At 43.3% G+C, this 18,063-nt stretch overlaps 1 protein-coding gene across 1 annotated transcript in view; it reads right to left on the bottom strand.

The window, feature by feature from the left end:
* Window positions 1-11,076: 11,076 nt before the first annotated feature.
* Window positions 11,077-18,063, bottom strand: part of LOC112562684 (two pore potassium channel protein sup-9-like) — a 77,221-nt gene continuing 70,234 nt past the window's right edge. Inside the window, exons 3-4 of the mRNA XM_025236086.1 lie at window positions 14,120-14,382; window positions 11,077-13,016 (exon numbers count right to left, since the gene is read on the bottom strand). Of these exons, the coding sequence (XP_025091871.1) occupies window positions 12,456-13,016; window positions 14,120-14,382 (824 nt within the window). The 3' untranslated portion in view covers window positions 11,077-12,455. The remainder of the gene's footprint in view (window positions 13,017-14,119; window positions 14,383-18,063) is intronic.

The following is an 18,063-nucleotide window of genomic DNA, read 5'->3' as shown; positions in this document are numbered from 1 at the left end:
CCAAAGTTACAATTTTTACCTATTATTCTCAAATGACATATAATGGTTACAGCTAGGTGATCGCAAATTGAAATAAACTTCATGAAAGTGATTAAAGTAAAAATCAGTATTGATTAGAAATGTAAAAAAAAAAATTTTGTTTACTGCCATTAATTGTTCAGAAAATTGTAAACATTAAAAATGCTTTTAAGTTTATGCTGTTATGTTAGAACTGAATGATAACATTATAAGCACAGGTTATCCAATATCTTTGCATAATTCTTTCATGTCGGTGGGTTTTATATGGACCCCAATGGCGTTTGCACAAAATCCAAATGCTGCTTTAATTTGGGTGTGACATGGCGCTGACAACTTATGTCACTGTCATAAACCCTTCCAAACGAAAGATGTTCCAAATCTTCAAATATTTTATAATTTATAAAGACCACATATATGTGTCAACTGCGTAGATTAACGTTAATGTGTTAGTTCAACTATTAGTTAATTGCTCAAGTTGGTTATAAAGGAATTGCATGGGTCTTTCATTACTATAAGACCTACTTTACCACTTGACAAGGAATCTTATAAACAGTTTTTAGCAGGGGAGAACGAGGATGTTTAAAAACCGTATTTTCCAACTTTTCGTTTATTAACTGAAAGCGAATATATATATGAATAATAAAGTATTAGCCCTATACTTCAGTTTTTAACTTCACCCAAAACAGGAACGAAACTCGTAAATGGAAAAACGTTTCAAGCGACTTTCATGACCTGTGGCTTGGGTATGTTTTCGCTTGTCTCAATCGAGCAATTAATTTTCGTTTATTACGTTACTCACGAAAAACCTGAACCGACAGCTAAACATTACTCGATAGGTTAAAGAACAAAAAGAAAAGAGTTCGAGGGAAAATTTCGTGTAGAGATGAGAGAAAAAATATACTGAAGAAAATAACTTACTTTCGCTGTCCACAGCCAAAGCATCGACGATGTTTATATGTTGCTTATAGCTTCTCGTCAAAGACATCACACGAGACAGTCACCTGCTTGGAGCGGGCGGTGAGGCGGAACGTCTGGTGGGCGTTTTTTTTTTAATGGGTTCGTCCGTGCGAGGGAAGGTAGGAGTACACGTGGGCTGACTTTTACAAGCGGTCAGTCTTGCCCTAATTGCTATCTTGACCCGTAGGCAGGGTGGAGATCACAGACAATAACCCGAGCAATGAAACGTCTTTCTTAGCCGAGTACTTGCTGTTGGCGTTTAGAAAGCTGAAGCGAAACGGTTTTGCAACTGAACACACTGTTAGGGTTAGGACCGACAAATGAATGTCCTCTCCATAAATCGAGAGAAAAATAAGGGAGAAAAAGATGAACAGCGGAAACGACACAAACACAAAGACAACTGAATTTTAAAACTTGTTTTGTTTTTGTTGCTTTCGTCTATTTGTCTTTATCTCTCTATATCTTTCTGTACTCATAGGGGATGATAATATTTAACATTTTCTGGGGTTATTGTATGTGATCCTCCATTCTACTATATATGCAACGCTCCATCCTGCTATACGCGTGATGTGAAAGGGATATTATAACATCAGAGGCTGTGAGAGGGGAATTTTTGTTGTTGATTTTGGAAGGTAAGCAATTAGACACTCACAGAAGGCACAAAGAGGAATCAAGGAACGAATAGTAAGGATATATATAGACATAATAGTCAGCATGTGTACTGTCTATAGGCAGATAGTTGGCGTTAGGGGTGGAAGTAGCAGAAGGGTGAAAAGAAAAGGCAGGCAGCGACAATGGTGACACGCGGTGTTGGCAAGGACCTATGATTATGTCTAGAGGGGAATAAATTTAGCATAAAATCCAGACTATGATAGTTCCTGCTGGTCAGTTCTATTGTTTACAAAAATTAAAAGCCATACAACAAACAATAATAAGTAGATACGTGGAATATATTGTTTCGCAAACTTCATCGAAGATAGCATTGGTTTCTCATCTGATTCACGGGGTCGGGGGTAATCACTTGCCCACCCACACATTAACTCATGCACCCCACACACAGATGGAAAGACAGCAGGTAGGACGCAACACATGGCAGAAACACATAACACACATGACAATAAATCAGCGAGGGGTTAAACACATCTACTTGTTACTGACCTTTTCTCCACCGTTACCCCCCGCCCTCCACACACACACAATTGAACAAATATTGTTTTCATGTATTAAAGATTTTATTGTGTTCAAGTCTGTAACAGGTGTATTCTTCAGAAGCTTAGAATATGAATTCTTATATAATAAAGTGATGACAAACTTCAATGAATTACAAACACGGCCGCCTCATCGCAGAAATTCGTTTGCTTTGGTGGCCCGCTGTGTAGAAAAAGAATAATTAAAAGAATTACGACATCTAATGACTCGCATGTCAGATCTCGAAAAAAAAAAAAAAAACCAACCGTGGGAAGGAGACAAGGGCTTCAAATATATACAAAAAAAACAAAAGGAGAAAGAAGAAATAAAGGAGTTTTTTCAGCACTCCACAAGTTCAGTCTATGAACAATAAACTCAATAACAACAACAGAAAAAATACACTTTTACATAAAAGATAAACAGTCATTTAAATAAAAACAACCAACTACAACCAAACCGAGGAAGGAAACTGTAAAAGACCATAAACACATTGACTCTATGTACATGGAAAATTGTCATAACACGATCAGTAACGGTGAAGAATGTATCGAGTACATTTTCAAAGTCATTCATTCACAGACAAATAGTGGCGTGCTGTTTACAAGAAATAGTCCACACTAATCAAAGTTTTTAGTGATTAATGCGCTTCAAAAGCGCTACTGCTCCCGTGGCAAACAAGCGCAGTGTACATATCTGTGTTCTAAAACACAAGCACGCCGAAACATATTTATAGAAAATATGTTTATACACGGCTAAAACAATGCCGGTGCCATAAACTCTCTTCATTGATGCTCTTGATGATGATAACGACGGCTTTGTCTTTTATCTTGTAGTGGCTCAGACTGGCTTGACAGGCCGGCTTAGAAGCATCCTAAAATTAAACTTCTGGCCTATCAATATGACATAACGCAGATCACCCATCTAAGGTTTTCCTTCCATCACCAGGCACATATATTCATCAGCTTGGCTAACAAGTTGCAAAGGAAGCAGATCTTTGTAGTAAACAACAGCAGCAGCAATTCATCAATGCATACATTGTATCGCACATCACAATATGTGCGGATACATTTATTTTTCTCGAGAGTTAACAACTGGTAGGTCTGAGATCCCAGTTACCCAGGAAGAAGCGTATCACCCAGTGGCTTCATCGGGGTTAAAACGTTGATATATATATATGTAAAACAGAAGCGAGTGAGGCTGTAAACAGGAAGCAGTGATACCAAAGTGATTCTCTCCCCCGCCTATCACGACAAAAGTGCGCGCGAACATGAAAGGTGGTCTCACGTGCGTGCGTTGTATTCCACTTATCTGGACACACACACACTCTGTCGATCCATACTTCTTTTTTTCAGGGATGGTATATTGTGCACTGGACCCTGCGGAAGTATGTAATTAGCTTCAGGTTTGTTTTGTCAACATCTTGCGCGATCTCAGCGGACTGTAACGCTGTGAGAGATGCGTGAGGACAAAGGGCTACAACTCTACAACCCCTGTCATGCCATGTGCTGTAAAAGAGTTGCCTCTCTTTACTAAGAACCCATTTCTTCCTAGTCGGGGCTTCATTGACAATAGTGACATGAAATGCTAAGCTGTCACTCTTTGCAAGAGGAAAGTCTGGAGTTTCAATTAAAAACTCAAACGATATGTTTCGAAATATACCATATCGCACTGTGTGCCATTTTCTGCGAACAAAACATTTGTGCTGACAGTGACCCAATGACTGATGGGTCAATGTGTGTCACAGCTGGGGGTCACAGTTATACGACGGAAACAGAAAAGATCAAAATTAGTAAACTAGTCTGTACTTGTACTGAAGAGTGAGAAGAGAGTCTCCCACCTTACTTTTACCTTTTTCTTTCTCTCTCTCTCCACCCACCCCCATTTTATTTTCTGTTTAATTCACCCGTACATTTTTCTGTGTTTTGGTGTTCGTTCACGCATTGGTCTGGGTGCCATGCTAACATTCTTCTTGCACATCGATGGACAAGGTAGCAGTGACCCCCACCTCTTTTACCCCCTTTCTTGCCAGGCCTCCCCTCTGCCACACGTTTAGCTGATTATACTGATGACACAATATCGTCATTGGACGATTATAACAGTAACGATATCAGCCAAACAGCCATCTGGCGTTTTTATTTTTTTTTATTTGATTTGAATCCTTTCTAAGGAAGGTCGAAGGTCACAGAACAACTACCTAATCGAATGGAAATGAACACAGATTCCACCTTACATCCTCGGCAGCGGGTCGATCTTGAAAGGCAGATGTACGATGTTCATGCCTCACTTAATGAAAAATGTCCCAGGTCCGATTTTGTCCGATGTTTGTCATCAACAGAGATTTTATCAAATGGAAGAGAAGAAACGGGAAGGGAGAGACGGAGGAAGGCAGACATGGAACAAGCGAGGAAGCAGACAAGATAAATGTGTTTATACTGGCCGTCTGTTCTTGACAATCAATGAGAGGACTAGGAGCAGAATTAAGCCCTGATACCTTCCATATTCTAGCAAACCTTCAAATGCACATGCTTTCCGTAAACATATTAATGTCCTGCACAAACAAACTGGCGGTATTGAACGCACATCTTCTAGAATTTCGGACACATCAGCAACAGCAATGCAACCAACTCTCTGCTTCCTTATTCTGAATAATCGGACATGTCATACATGGGCACACGCACACACACAATTAGAAAATTTTCAAAATAAACAGAATGAAACATGAGAGAAAGAGTCATTGACGCACGCATATACAGACGCACACACTCCGAAACACACACACACACTTGAAGAAATAGTTTGAATATATTCCCTTAGAGTTGCCAAGTCGGTTTTTTTGGTCAAATCCTTTCAGTATCTGGTTTATGAAGGTAAGAGCGCGCTGTACTACAGACTTCAACAACCCTGAAGGGGTCCACCCTACAGCACACGACTGTCTAATGATTGATCTGACGATTGACGAATACAAATCTTTTATCAACTGCTTTTTTACAGAACAGTCATTGTCCTTCCCAAAAGCCGTCGGGAGAGTCGTGCTCATTACTGTCAAGGCAAAGTTTGCCATTTCTGGCCGACTGTAATAATAAGTCTAACAAAAGTTTATGAAGACAAAACGAGTTTCGCTCCCACCCGTCCACCCCCAATAGCGAGGAACTGGCTTTGCCTTGGCGTCGCAATTGTCAGCTGAAGATCGCGGTGTTCCAGACCCGTACAAACACCTTATTGTTTCTAGCTACAGTGTAGAAAAACATTATGGCACAGCAACAAAAAGTCAGAAGATTACATAAATGCAGAAAGACGCCATTGCCTTTGGTTCGAGTTCTTTATGCAGCGAAAAGACGGCAATAATTAAGATTCCAGTTGACCAATCGATTACTAAATTACACTTTTAAGTTTGAAAGATACTAAAGTAATTTATCTTGTTCTGATAAAAAGAGAGAGTAAAGGAGATATAGAGAAAGCTTAATTTATTCGCAAATCGCTGATGGCATGAAGAAAGGTCTGTTCGGTTTAAATGCCTAGATGCTGCTATAGCCAAGATAAGGGAGCTGGTCAGAATGTTGGACTGGTTGATGGAAAACTTGCACAAAGACAGACTAACAGTCGTGTGCTAACAACGGTGAAGGCCGCTGGGTTAGAATACTAAACGGAAAAATACCCGCACTCTCTGCACCCCCAGGTTTTCTGTGCCCCGAGAATCCCTCCTGACAGACCTTGGACCCCCTGTGACCACCTCACAGACGAACTAAGCCTCGTCTGCACCAAGCTGACGAGACATAATGGAACAGGGGACACAAACACAAGCACTTATTCTGATAAAAGTCGAGAAAATGATGTTGCAATTAACTAGGGAGCTTCTGTCACGATCCTTGCAAGTTCGAGTTTTTGGTCTCCTGCAGCCTTGCTGAGGTATGTGTTGGAGGGAAGACACTGGAAAAAAAAGATAAGCATGTACGAGAAGGGGGTGGAGTGGTGGAGGAGGAAAGGAGGAGCTAGAAAATACAAAGAATAAAAAAAGAATAAAAGGCAAGAAGAAGATAATGAAGGAGAAAAGAGAAAGACAAAATTGGCAACAAGCTGCAAGCGAAACAAGATTCTTTCTGAAAGGTGAGGACAAGGGAAAATTGGAGAATTAAAAAAAGTGGATGAAAAATTAAAAAAAACCGAGAAAGTAAACACGAACGACTGTTAGGAGAGCGACAGAGGAGGAGAAAGAGAGAAAAATAAAAAAAAAATTCTATCCTCCATATTTCTATTGCGATTTATGTCAAAGTACATCCCGGGCTTTGTCAGAAATTATAGTTAGTTATTTATTTCGCTGAAATCCAAAAAGCAAGATGGAAAATTCTTGCATGTCCAACAAGAGACGAGCAGGCAGAACAACCTGTCATACAGATGTACTTTTTTTTTAGCAGGTCTCCGACGACCTGCTGCTAGCTGGTGTTTCCAGTCGCCGGTCACACACTCTGTTCCTCCCCCTTGCATAATGTGTTGGAACTGACTCCCAGCATCTTGATACATTCTTCCCCAGCCTAAGGCGCCTCCCTTATCTTGTTCTGCTTCCTTACCATCTATTTTTTTTCTTTCTAAAGCCAAACACTGCTAAATGCTTCCTGTGTACCGTTGTGAGAATTATTACTATTTATTTTTTTTTAAAATTAGAAACACTGTCTAGAACTTACAAAAACGTTTTGGACGTCTGTCACCACAGCAGGCAAAAGGTTAGACATTAAGTGATTTTTGTCCTTGTTTCGGAGGAATACAAGCTGGTTCCTGCCAATTTTCCTCGGTTATTCCTTCTGAAGTAAACATTTCCAGTAGACGTTTTGCCTCTTATTCTTGTGTTTCTTCTTTTTTCTTGTGGTTCACCAAAGAAAATTAGAACCTCCAGCACCGATGGGTGAATGTCTGTTCCCTCCGCGCTCTCACACGTCTGCAAGTAGGCCAACCGTTGGACGCAAGACCACCGGCACATCCTCTTGGTGTTGTGCGCATGCCTAGTAACAAAGTTGCCAAGCGTAAGCTGAATTTTGTAGAATTCAGTACAGTTTTGTTTTTAACTGATAGAAAGCAATTTAAGTTCAAAGATAATGCTCGTGTTCGCAGCTAGAGACCGAGCAGCATGGGGATGAGCGTGTGGATGTGACAACTGATCCTCGCCCCAGCACCGGGACTGGATCACGTGACCAGACTCAGACGTCCAACAAGAATGTAATTTCCTGACTATAACAGATTTTCTGAACGATCCTAACTTTTGAGTTGCACCAAATTTCTCAAACGATTTCAGAAAGTTTTTTTTTTAATGAATCCTAAAAGAATGTGAAGTAACAAACGCTCTTCAGGGAGAAAAAAAAGGGAAGCTGATATCCAGTCAATACTACAGTGATTCCTAGCAGCAGTGGAATGATTTTAATAGAAGTAAAACAGCAGTGCAAAGAACCTTTCATTCTAATCAGCAACTATTTTTTGTTTTTGTTTTCTAGTGTTTTATCCTTTGTTTGTGAGGCACTCGAGCCACAAGAGCACAACAGCCACTTGCTGCTGCTGAACTCGGCGACTTGCTCCGACTGCAGCTTGGTTGCCTCTGACCTTTCTTCTCGTAGTTTCCTCTCGCTTTCATCGACTGTGAATACGCTAACAACAAAACGACGTGAAAAATAATGGAGTCGACAAAGAGTGATGTGTCACCTTTGTCAGCATTCGTAAATAAACATAAGGAATTAGGAAACTGTCTTTGGACATGATGGATTCCTCTGTGCTGGTCGTTCAGAAGTGGACCTCGATGTCGTTCAGTAGGTGCGTTTACGCCGAGGAAACATGCGCTTACACGTGCAAATGCCGAAAAACGAAATTATTTCCACTCGTCACGAACCACAGACTTTCGACGAATGACTAACGCACATTTTAGGACATGCATTTCGATGTGGAAATGGATTTAGACAAATATACAATTTGTTGTCTAACGTGGACATAATCCTGTACGGGTTTTATGATCCTTCCACTGAAGCGTTAAAACCTTTCTCAGAAATAGTTCTTGAGCTACCCAAGCAAGAGGAAAATAAGGCATTGTGATTATTAAACAAAAGAAAAAAAAAAAAAAAGAAAGCAGAACCTGTCGCCCATTTGAGACCCAAAGCGAGACATCAGTTAAAGGTCTGTTGTAGAATCTGTACAATTTTCGACTAGCAGTAAAATGAAGTATATTTTTGAAAAATCGGGGAGAAATTTTAAAAGGGGAAATAATCTTCCTACCATTGATAAGGGTTTCAGTTACAGAGATGTTCTGAGTATAGGAAGTTCGATGTTCTGCGCACGAAGGCGAAGGTCGGTAATAACTATTGTTTTCAAGCTTCGCTCTGAGTAAACAAGGCGACGAGTCACTGTACCCGAGCACACACGCCTACAGACAGAAAACAGGAGAGTAGGATAGGAGTCAGTGGTACACAAACTCTCTCTAGCCTTACACCTCTCATTTTTTTTTCTCACTCTGACACACTTTCTCTTTCTCTCACACATTTATCTAGACCTCTATGTCCGGCACAACACGCACGCAGAAGACGAATCATCGAGTGCACTCAGGTTGCGGGAAGCAGGCAAGGCCCAGTGCACTAGTTGGTATAGCATCATCGCCTACTCACTACCTCCCTATCCTGCCCCCCCTAGCCACTCCAATGCCCCCTCCTTGCACACCACACGTGCTGTCGCGTAATAATCTGACACTGAACAAGCAGTCCGCACAACCCAGGTTCTTATCGATCCTCTCCATGACTTCCCATGTAAAAAAGGTCTTCTTATTAGGTTTTTATTAAGAAGCTTGATGGCCCGATGGCTTTCAGCTTTTAGTAGGATTTGGAATTTGGGAATTGGCAGCAGGGCTCCTCTCTGTCCACTGTCCGCCATTTTTACATGGCTCATCTCCCGCGCATCACTTCCCCTCCTTGTGGTTCCTTCCCGGAGGGGGCTCGGACGGGAGGGGTAAGTGACGTCAGACAACAACTGGAAGGCGCAGTTGAATGGCTTTATGCTTCCCTTGTTGAAAGCACTTGTCCTCGCTTTCTCTCCGACGCTGGCCTGCTGCTGTACAGTGAGCACAGTCCCAGGCCCTCGACCGACAAAGGACAACAGCAATGGTTTGCGCAAGACCGGAAGCCGACATGTTTTCTAGTCGAAAGTGCGAAGCAAAGGTCGCTGGATTGCAGGTCACCAGACAACTATCCTAATTAAGACTGACATAAGGCTTAGAACTAATCTGTTTTCTGGGAAGCGTTTGTTAGTTTGCAAGGTTTATTCGTGAAATAAGCGCCTGTGTGTGTGACAGAGTGGTAGAGAATGTGGATTTTAGAACCAAATGATTCTGTCAAGTGTAGAAAGCTACATAAAACTGCAGCTAAAGAGAATGAAGCTAAATTTTACAGCTAAAAGAGATGGTTTAAAATGAAATATTAAAAATCTTTAAGCCTTTCAGTCGACCAAAAAGAAAATGAATGCAAGAAAAATGGGTGAAAAAACGACTACATCATGATGGACAACAGATCCTAAAACCTTTGCCGAGAAAATGGTTTTTTTTTTCTGAGCACCATTTACTGTGTTCTCTAGTCCTGGAAAAATAAGGTCGCCAGGGAGGCTCACCCCTCGGTTTCCGTACTCACGGGGCGTCAGTCAACCTGCTCCTACATCACAACAGTCATCGATCTGACGTGACCAGCAATATACATGCTGACAGAACTAAACATTTTAAAACTGTACATCCCTGAGTAGCAGAGAATGTCTTCAGATCATATCTCGTCAAAAATAAACGCTTTTTTTTAAACCATCCTCTTCTCGTTCCATGTTTTTCCTTTCTTGTTCCTCCCTCTCTTTATTATTCTCTATTTAATCTGACAGCTTTGCCTCTTTCGCCATCCTGCCCTTTATGTATATTTTTTTCTTTTGTCCTAACACATGCATTAAAGTGTTGCTGGACTTTAACTCTGAAAATAATAACAGTCATTTCCGACAAAATGTATGGCAGTGGTATTCCCATAAATGCATTTCAAATCATTCTTTGTCAAGATCAGCACGCATCTTCAACTTTTCCCGTCAGCAGACAAAAAAAAAAAAAAAAAAAAAGAAAAGAAAAGAAAAGAAAAGAGGCTGAATCATTGCAAATAAGCCGGCATGAAATTCGTAAAAACTCGTCAAACTTCTCTCTCAATGTAACAGCCAGGCAATTGCCTTGACCTCGTGCAGACGTTCTGGAGAGAGAGAAGAGAAAGAGAATGTATGTAATGTCCATATTATCCTCAAGCAGCTGAATCGTATACCAGAACTCTCCTCGGCTGTGTCTGCTGCTGCCCCGACACTTGATGAAAGGTTCAGGAAAGAAAAGTGAAGGATTATGACTATATTATGCCGCATTTGGGATTCCACGCACACGTGTCGGTCTAATTTCCGGAAGAGGAAGGCGCGCGCACAGCTCCTAGGTGACCTCAGGCCTGCCTGACCTGTGTGGCGAGGCGCGAGCTGCCCCCAGACCCTCTCCCCAGCTCATATGCAACACTCCAACATGCGTTTGTATACTAGTCAGAGCTGTATTGACAGACACGGTTATTTACATGGCAGTGAGCGCTACTCACGCCAGTCCCCAAGTCTCTGATGGATAGAAGCAAGGTGTCAGACTCGCCACGTACTCGCAAGTCCAGCGATGTTGTGCTAGTTCTAATATTTTGATGTGACTTCTGTGATCGCAAGCACCAAGCATGATCCTCCCCACCTCACCTAGTCACACACACACACATGCACACATGCATTTCACGCAAACAACTGCCTGCCACCTTCGTGATGTCGTCACAGCACGCGAAACAATCGCCGATAATATCCAGCAACGATTGATGATGATATGATGAAGAAGACGAGTCCTTACAGATAACGTCTTCATCGTCCTGCAACCTCATGTTGCTTAGATCCTGTGATACTCGAATCACTAACAGCATCACCAGCTAATGCTTAAATCCTTTCTGCCCATCCATGTGCACCAAACAGATAAACAATAATAATAAAAGATGAAAGTGAAAATGGCCACAAGGATAACACACGCAGATGAAAAATAACAGTGCAAAATTCCCTGTTGGCCCTGTAGGATCTAGCACCGTGGATAACTGCATGCAGAATCAATCACCCGGAACACAGGCACCGTCTGGGACAGCCACATCGTGTGAGCTCAAACGATACAAAGTAGGTGCAACAACGGTACTTCCGGTGTCTTGGGACGAGGACTTGTTGCTCATCCTGTAGCTGTACTTCAACGCCAGACTCTCACTAGGTGGAAGAAGACATCTCTGACGATGTCATGAAGGAGAAGCTATGATCGCTCGATTGCTGATCGATCTAGCAGTTAGGGAGGGACTCTGCGAGGTCTGTGGACGCAAAATGTCATCCCCTCAACAAAGACTCTAGAACACTCTCACTTCTTTGGAGCCTTGTGCTCAATCCAGGCTGCTGCAAGAAGAGTGATGCAAAACCGTCGGGGATTCGAACTCCAGGGATTCGAGCTAGGAGATATTCACAACCTGAGAGTGACCTTCCCACTCGTGTTTCCGACTGAGGGAAACCTTTCCATGATGCTCCACACCAATGCTGGAAGCTCAGTTATTACTTTTCCCCCTTTCCCTCGCATTGCTAACGCACATCGACATCGTCCTCTGCCTTCTAACGGAGAACGTTAACAAAGACAAAGATAATAGCACTTGCGGACAAAACATGGGGTCGGCAAGGGGAAGTAATTCACTTGGGAATGACAAAGACGAATTAAGGTTCCAGTATCACCAGGCAAGAGATTCCAGAATTCACTCCAAAGAAATAAATTAAGAAAGAAACGCATTGCCTCATAAAGACATAAATTAAGAAACTAATGAAATTAGCATGCAACAAACAAACAAATAAACACAGTGTAACGAGGAGCTCTCTCTCTGCAAGTGAGATCCTTGGAGGAAAAAAAAAATTTCGGAGTGGAAGCAGGCTCTCCGTAGACACCTGAAACGTGTTTAATATTTTTCTCTGAGTCGTTATTCACACAAACAGCCTGTGACTTTGGTGGACATTTCTCTTCTCCACCTTGGCTCACCACGAAGATAAAAATCCTATTCACCAACAGGCACGCCGCACACAGAACAATCGTTGACAAACACGCAGCCGGAAGTGCCGACCCCCATGTACGCACTTCATGTATTTATATATACTTTTTTTCGCATCCACCCTAACCGGCAATGCGGGTGTGCCCAGCAGACAAGACCACAGACTCGAAACCACCCGCAAAGTCATATAGAGGCGCGTTTTGAGCTCATCTGCTGTTGCCAGGCCAGGAACGAGGCACTGTCCTCCGTGTTGCTAATGGTGTCCTCCCGGTTGCTGGCCCCCGCCGTCTGCGACATCGGCAGCAGGTGCGCGATCTTCCCTGGCGCCCTCGTCACCGAGTAGCGCGGCTTGTTGCGCCCGGCGCGCAGGTTGTAGCAAGAGCAGGAGCACACGGACACCAGGTCGTTGTACTCGGGTGTCTCCTGCGCGCCGGACACCACGTTGCCATTGGCCTGTCCCGTGATGACGTCACCCTCCAACCGCACCGCGCCGCGCGCCGCTGCCGCCGCCTCCATCTCCTCGCGCCGCTCGTCGACGGTGTTCATGGTGAGGAAGCGCAGGATGAGGAGGTTCATGGCGGCGGAGATGACCGTCAGACCGAAGAGGATGAAGATGAGGCTGAAGGCCACGTAGTCGGGCTGCTTGGTCAGCATGTCGTTCTGCTGCAGCGCCACGAAGTCCCCGAAGCCGATGGTCGTCAGGGTGATGAAGCAGTAGTAGAAGGCGTCGATGTAGGCCCAGCCCTGTGGCGAGGACAAAGAAGAAAAAAGAGAACTGGCTAGTCGATATACAGTCTTAGCTTATTCACAAAGCAGATGAGTTACATTGACTTGGTTTACAACTTCTTTTTCTCCTGTCTTCTTGCTAGGAAGGCAGATGAATTCAACACAGAGACATCGAGGCGACTCGTCCCTCTCACCTAATGTTAAAAGACATCAAACTCGACCTAAACAACTCTGACAGTAACGGCAGGACCGTTTCCATGTTTTCTTTTCTGCTTGTAGAACTTCTTCCCAGAGATGCTCCCGGAATATTTGTTGTCCTGTCATCTGGTCCTTCTCCTCTTGTCTGGCTTCTTCACAGACACCGGGCTTAACTTGAAATGGAAAAAAAAACTACTATTGACTCTCTGCCAACACTCGTCAGTTTGAAAATGTCAGGGTGATGAACTTCCGGTGAAGCATCCCAAAGAATCCCTTTATGTCCTTTAAAAAGCACGGAAACCTCTGCTCCTTACTTCTTTTAGTGACAGAACATGAAATTATTTTTTTCGTTTGAGTATACTTTGGTGTAAAAGTAATCTTTATGGTAAACAGACCTACACCACCCTGCAGAGTGATCCTGTGTGCAGAGCACAACACACTCTCAAATGCATTCGCTAAGATGAAATGAAAAATAGATAGTTTGGTGCCTTTTTCAGCAGTAAATATTACTTACCCCCAACCCCGAGTTCACACAACCCATTAAAACACTGGCAGGTGATAAGCAGCCAGGTGTCAGCACCTGTTTGCACCCATAACTCCCAGCTTGGCTGCACGTTCGTTGCCCCTCTCCGGCTGTTTAAAGTATCTCAGTCAATATAGGAGCCCAAGGAGATTTCAATGTATCATCGTCATCGTCATCATCAATCATCGTCATCATCATCATCATCGTTGTATCTTATTCATCACTTTTCTGTTTGAAAAAAAGTGGAGTCGTATATGTCAAGTCCTTCGTCCCATCTTAAGTCTCAAAGAATCTGATTTTATTTTTTTAAAAAATCCTTTTTCTGGTACAAAAGAAAAGTTGTGAACAGTGTGCACTCATGCGTGTCACACCCACCAAAGGCCGCCTGGTCGCGGATTACCTCATAATGGGAGAAGGCTGCGGCGCCTGTGGTGAGGACAATGGTGGAGAGATTGATGGCGATGAGGATGAGGTTCGTCTGGGACACCTCCGTGTTCTTCATCTTGAAACACTTCTTGATCTGCTTGAGCAGGAAGGTGACGAAGGTGTTGAGGCGCTCGCCCACGCTCTGGAACATGACGATGCACAGCGGGATGCCGGAGATGGCGTAGATCATGCAGAAGATCTTGCCCCCGACCGTCTGGGGTGTGCTGTGTCCGTACCCTGAACAACAAAGCAAGGACAATCAGACCCCACTGAAAAACAACATTCAGCCTTATTATCAGACCCTGTCATCAGCCAATCATTCGCACACGAATCTTGGAGGGAAAGGGTGGTGGTTACTTCTAACCTTTAACCTTTTTTTTTTTTCATTTCTTAATGGATTTCTTTCCTTCATTGACCTCTTTTGGGTTTGCCGACTCTGAAGCTGCAAAGCTGAAGATACAAATAGTTTCAGATATGAGGTCTTTATTCTCTCCTTTTCCCTCATCATTTTTATTCTTTGTGTGCGTGTTTTTCAAGGATGCGATGGCATCCAGGCAACCGTTTTTTGGCGGAGCCTGCATTATGAGAGTGAATGCAAGTGTCTCTCGGCAACGATCGGACTTTGTTGAAAAGCGGGAATGCAAGGATTTGAGCAACAGTTCTGCGAACAGTCTTAATCATGCTTTACAAAAAAAAGGTGCTTTGATCTCGAAGCTGAAGCAGCCTGGTGTAGAATTATTTCCAGCCCACACAAGTCTTTGCTGGTGGTTGTCTGCATTTTGGGGGAAATTTTCATATGATGTTTGTAGCATGATTTATTGCGTCCCACAAACCTCCAGGGTACTGAAATCATGGAGTGAGACCATACCACAACGGCTTTTACACTAACACTAATGACAGGTGTAAATGAAAGTTTAGTAAAAGCTGTGAAAATTGAAGGTGAGTCTGTAGGTTGTATCATGGATATATATAGGTGGACTGCTGTCTGCCAAGACCAACACTTAGCCTCTTGCAAAGTTCTCCGCTGTTAGTCTCGGCGAGCCTAAACAAAGAATGTGAACAAACCGGAAGCTTTGTCGTCTATTGCCTCGTTTTAGCAGTTAACTGGAAAAAAAATCGTCTGTCAGTCCAGTAATACAAGTTCGTGGTTGTATCACTCCATAGCCTGGAACATTTGATGTATAGCTACACTCTGTCAACAAGCTATATTTAGAAATCCTTTACACGTGCCTGTCATCTGCGCAAGATGTCAGTCAATATGACAACCGCAATAAAAACAATTGAAAAACGAATTCTATGTAAAAAAGAAATTTAAACTGACAAAGGATTTGGACAAATCATGCTTTCTCATTAGCCAGTATCCTAAGGCTAAAACATCAGGTCGGTCTCCTGGGAATGGTGTGCAGACGCCACAGAGAGAAAAATACTCTGAGAGAGACGCATATGGCGCATACAGCCTGCATTTTTATACGGAGGGGCAATGAAGCAAAAAGAGCATTTTCTGCATGATGGCCGGCCTGGCTTCTCGCGGCGCGAGATTTATCCCTCACGTTTTGATGCTTATGATAGAAAGTACCCTGCGAGGGACAATTCCGAAGGACAAAAAGAAGGAATCGCTCTAGGTGAAGATTTGCCATCGATTTGTGCCGAGACAAAGAGGTTAACTTACTGGTGACTGAACGACCCATGCGGCATGTAGCTCTGGGGTGGCTACGACTAAAGCCACGTGAGAAAGGAAGGACTGCGGGTATCCAGGTTTGCTGCCACCCGGAGACAAGTAGCAGGGCAAGGGCAGGGGAAGACAATCCTTTGCTTTGCTTGCCGCACACACCAGGTCAAAGAACATAAACACTCTGCGCAGGTAGATAGATATAGGTCTAGAGCAATTCCTGTCAAGGACATCACGTGTTACAAGACTTTGCAGGAGAGAAGAAAGAAAGAGAAAACATTGCAGCTGGTGATGTCCCTTGTTGCTGGGAAATCACCTCCCGCTGGCAGTCAGAATGGAAAGATGGAAGGAAGGAAAGCAAGGACAGAGTGATTGCACGATAGCTGGTCACGTGCCCAGTCAATGGTGGGAACTGACGTCATGCCGCCTGCTGACCGATAGGTCACGAAGTGCGCCACAAGCAGCGCGGGGCTTTGAAGGGAGGTAATTACGATAATCGACGAGAACACTCGGGATCAGACTCCCGATTTCGCAAGAAATTAATAGCCTTGATGTCGACAGTTTGATCAGAAAGGACTAGCTCTGCTCATTTCGACAACAGCAGCATCACATCCACATCATCATTAACACTGTCACAACCACCGTTAACACCACTAAGCACGTATACGCTCGTGTAAACAGTAAACAATGGTCCATTGAAGTCAATAGATGGGAAGTGGCTTCTATCAGCATTAACGACTTCTTGCTCTGTTAAAAAGTATTGTTAAAACAACTCGCTCGTTCACTTATTCCGCCTTCTGCGATAGAGAGAGAGAGGCGGAAGATGTTAACGAGTTTAAATGGATGAGAACTGGAGCGAGGGTGGTACTGTGACAAGTAGCTTGGCAAATAGTTCTATCATTGTAAACAGTGTGTGTGTGAGTATGTGCGAGCATGCACGCCTGTTGGTGTTTTCTCACGTGCCTGCCTGTCTTCCTCCACTTTCATCGCACGTGCGTCGGCACACGCGCACGCCAGTCAGTTGTTTATTCTGCCAGTGCCAGACGATGAGGGCGCTGCCGGCAGAGAAGACACTGGTCTATTTGTGGTCGTGTCTTTGTGACTGGAGGTCGTGGAGGTCGTGGAGGTCGTTGGGGTCGAGAGAACAGCTCACCTTGCCATAGGATTGGCCTCCTGAGCTTTCACTAGAAGTTGTTTGTGATCTTGTTCCTCGCAGAAATTCTGCTCTCAGAAATGCTTCGTATCCAGGCCTTGCCAGAGTCATTCTGAGTTGGTGAGAAACATCTGGGACCGAGTGTGTGACGATGCTTGGGAGACTATTTCTAATTAACACCCATTTCACATGTAGTTTGCTCTAGCTACCCATTTTCTGTATGAATTTGCAAAGTACTCTGTCAGTCTCCCACCTGTTGCCAATAAGATCGGCTTGTGCCCATGATACATGAAATTTCTCTCTACCCGCAACATCCCCTCAACTGCAGTTTGTTGATTAATTTCTCCAAATTCTCTTATACTGTATCAACTTGGAAAATACATCTGCTTGGAGACGATGTGGAATCAGAGAGAGATATGAAAGAAAGACTGGCCTGACGAGCTTTGACGAAGAGAACAAGGCAAAGAACAGGACTCACGTATGATGAATTAAAAACAAATAAAATCACACACACGTATTAATGTAAAATAACAAACCGACTTGAAACTTCTCATGATAAAAAAGTGTGGACATTTAGGATAATTCTCTCCTGCATATTTTTCACACTATCGAGCATATCATTAATTAGCTCTGATATCAGCGAAGGGCACTGTATAGCCTGGAGTGTGAGAGCAGATTACTGTGATATCAGGGGAAGGCACTCTATAGCCTGGAGTGTGATGGGAGATAACTCATTTCAGTATTAGTGCCAGGTTTATTTTTAGCTCAAGTTTGCGATCCCTGGAAGAGAAGACTTTTACCTCTATACCAGGGGTGGGGGACCATCTTCCCCCCCAAAGGCCAATTTTATGTTTGCAACATCATTCGCAGGCTAGACAACATTATTTATTTAAAAATTATCTTGCTCTGTTTTCTCCACAGTGTTAACACTTTTGCAAGGTAAACAACCCCAACCTGCCTGGCTCTGTTGTTCTTTGAGTCACCACAATCCTTTCGTAATTAATCACAGTGAAAAAAATTCTCTGCTTCTATCACAAGCACAGTGAAACAACTGTTTGCGGTCTGTGAAATATATGTTTAAAATTAGAAAGTTCCT

Source organism: Pomacea canaliculata, linkage group LG4 (assembly GCF_003073045.1).
Source record: "Pomacea canaliculata isolate SZHN2017 linkage group LG4, ASM307304v1, whole genome shotgun sequence".
NCBI lineage: Eukaryota > Metazoa > Mollusca > Gastropoda > Architaenioglossa > Ampullariidae > Pomacea > Pomacea canaliculata.
Note: the sequence above shows the minus strand (reverse complement) of the source record. Positions and strands in the feature narration are given on the sequence as shown.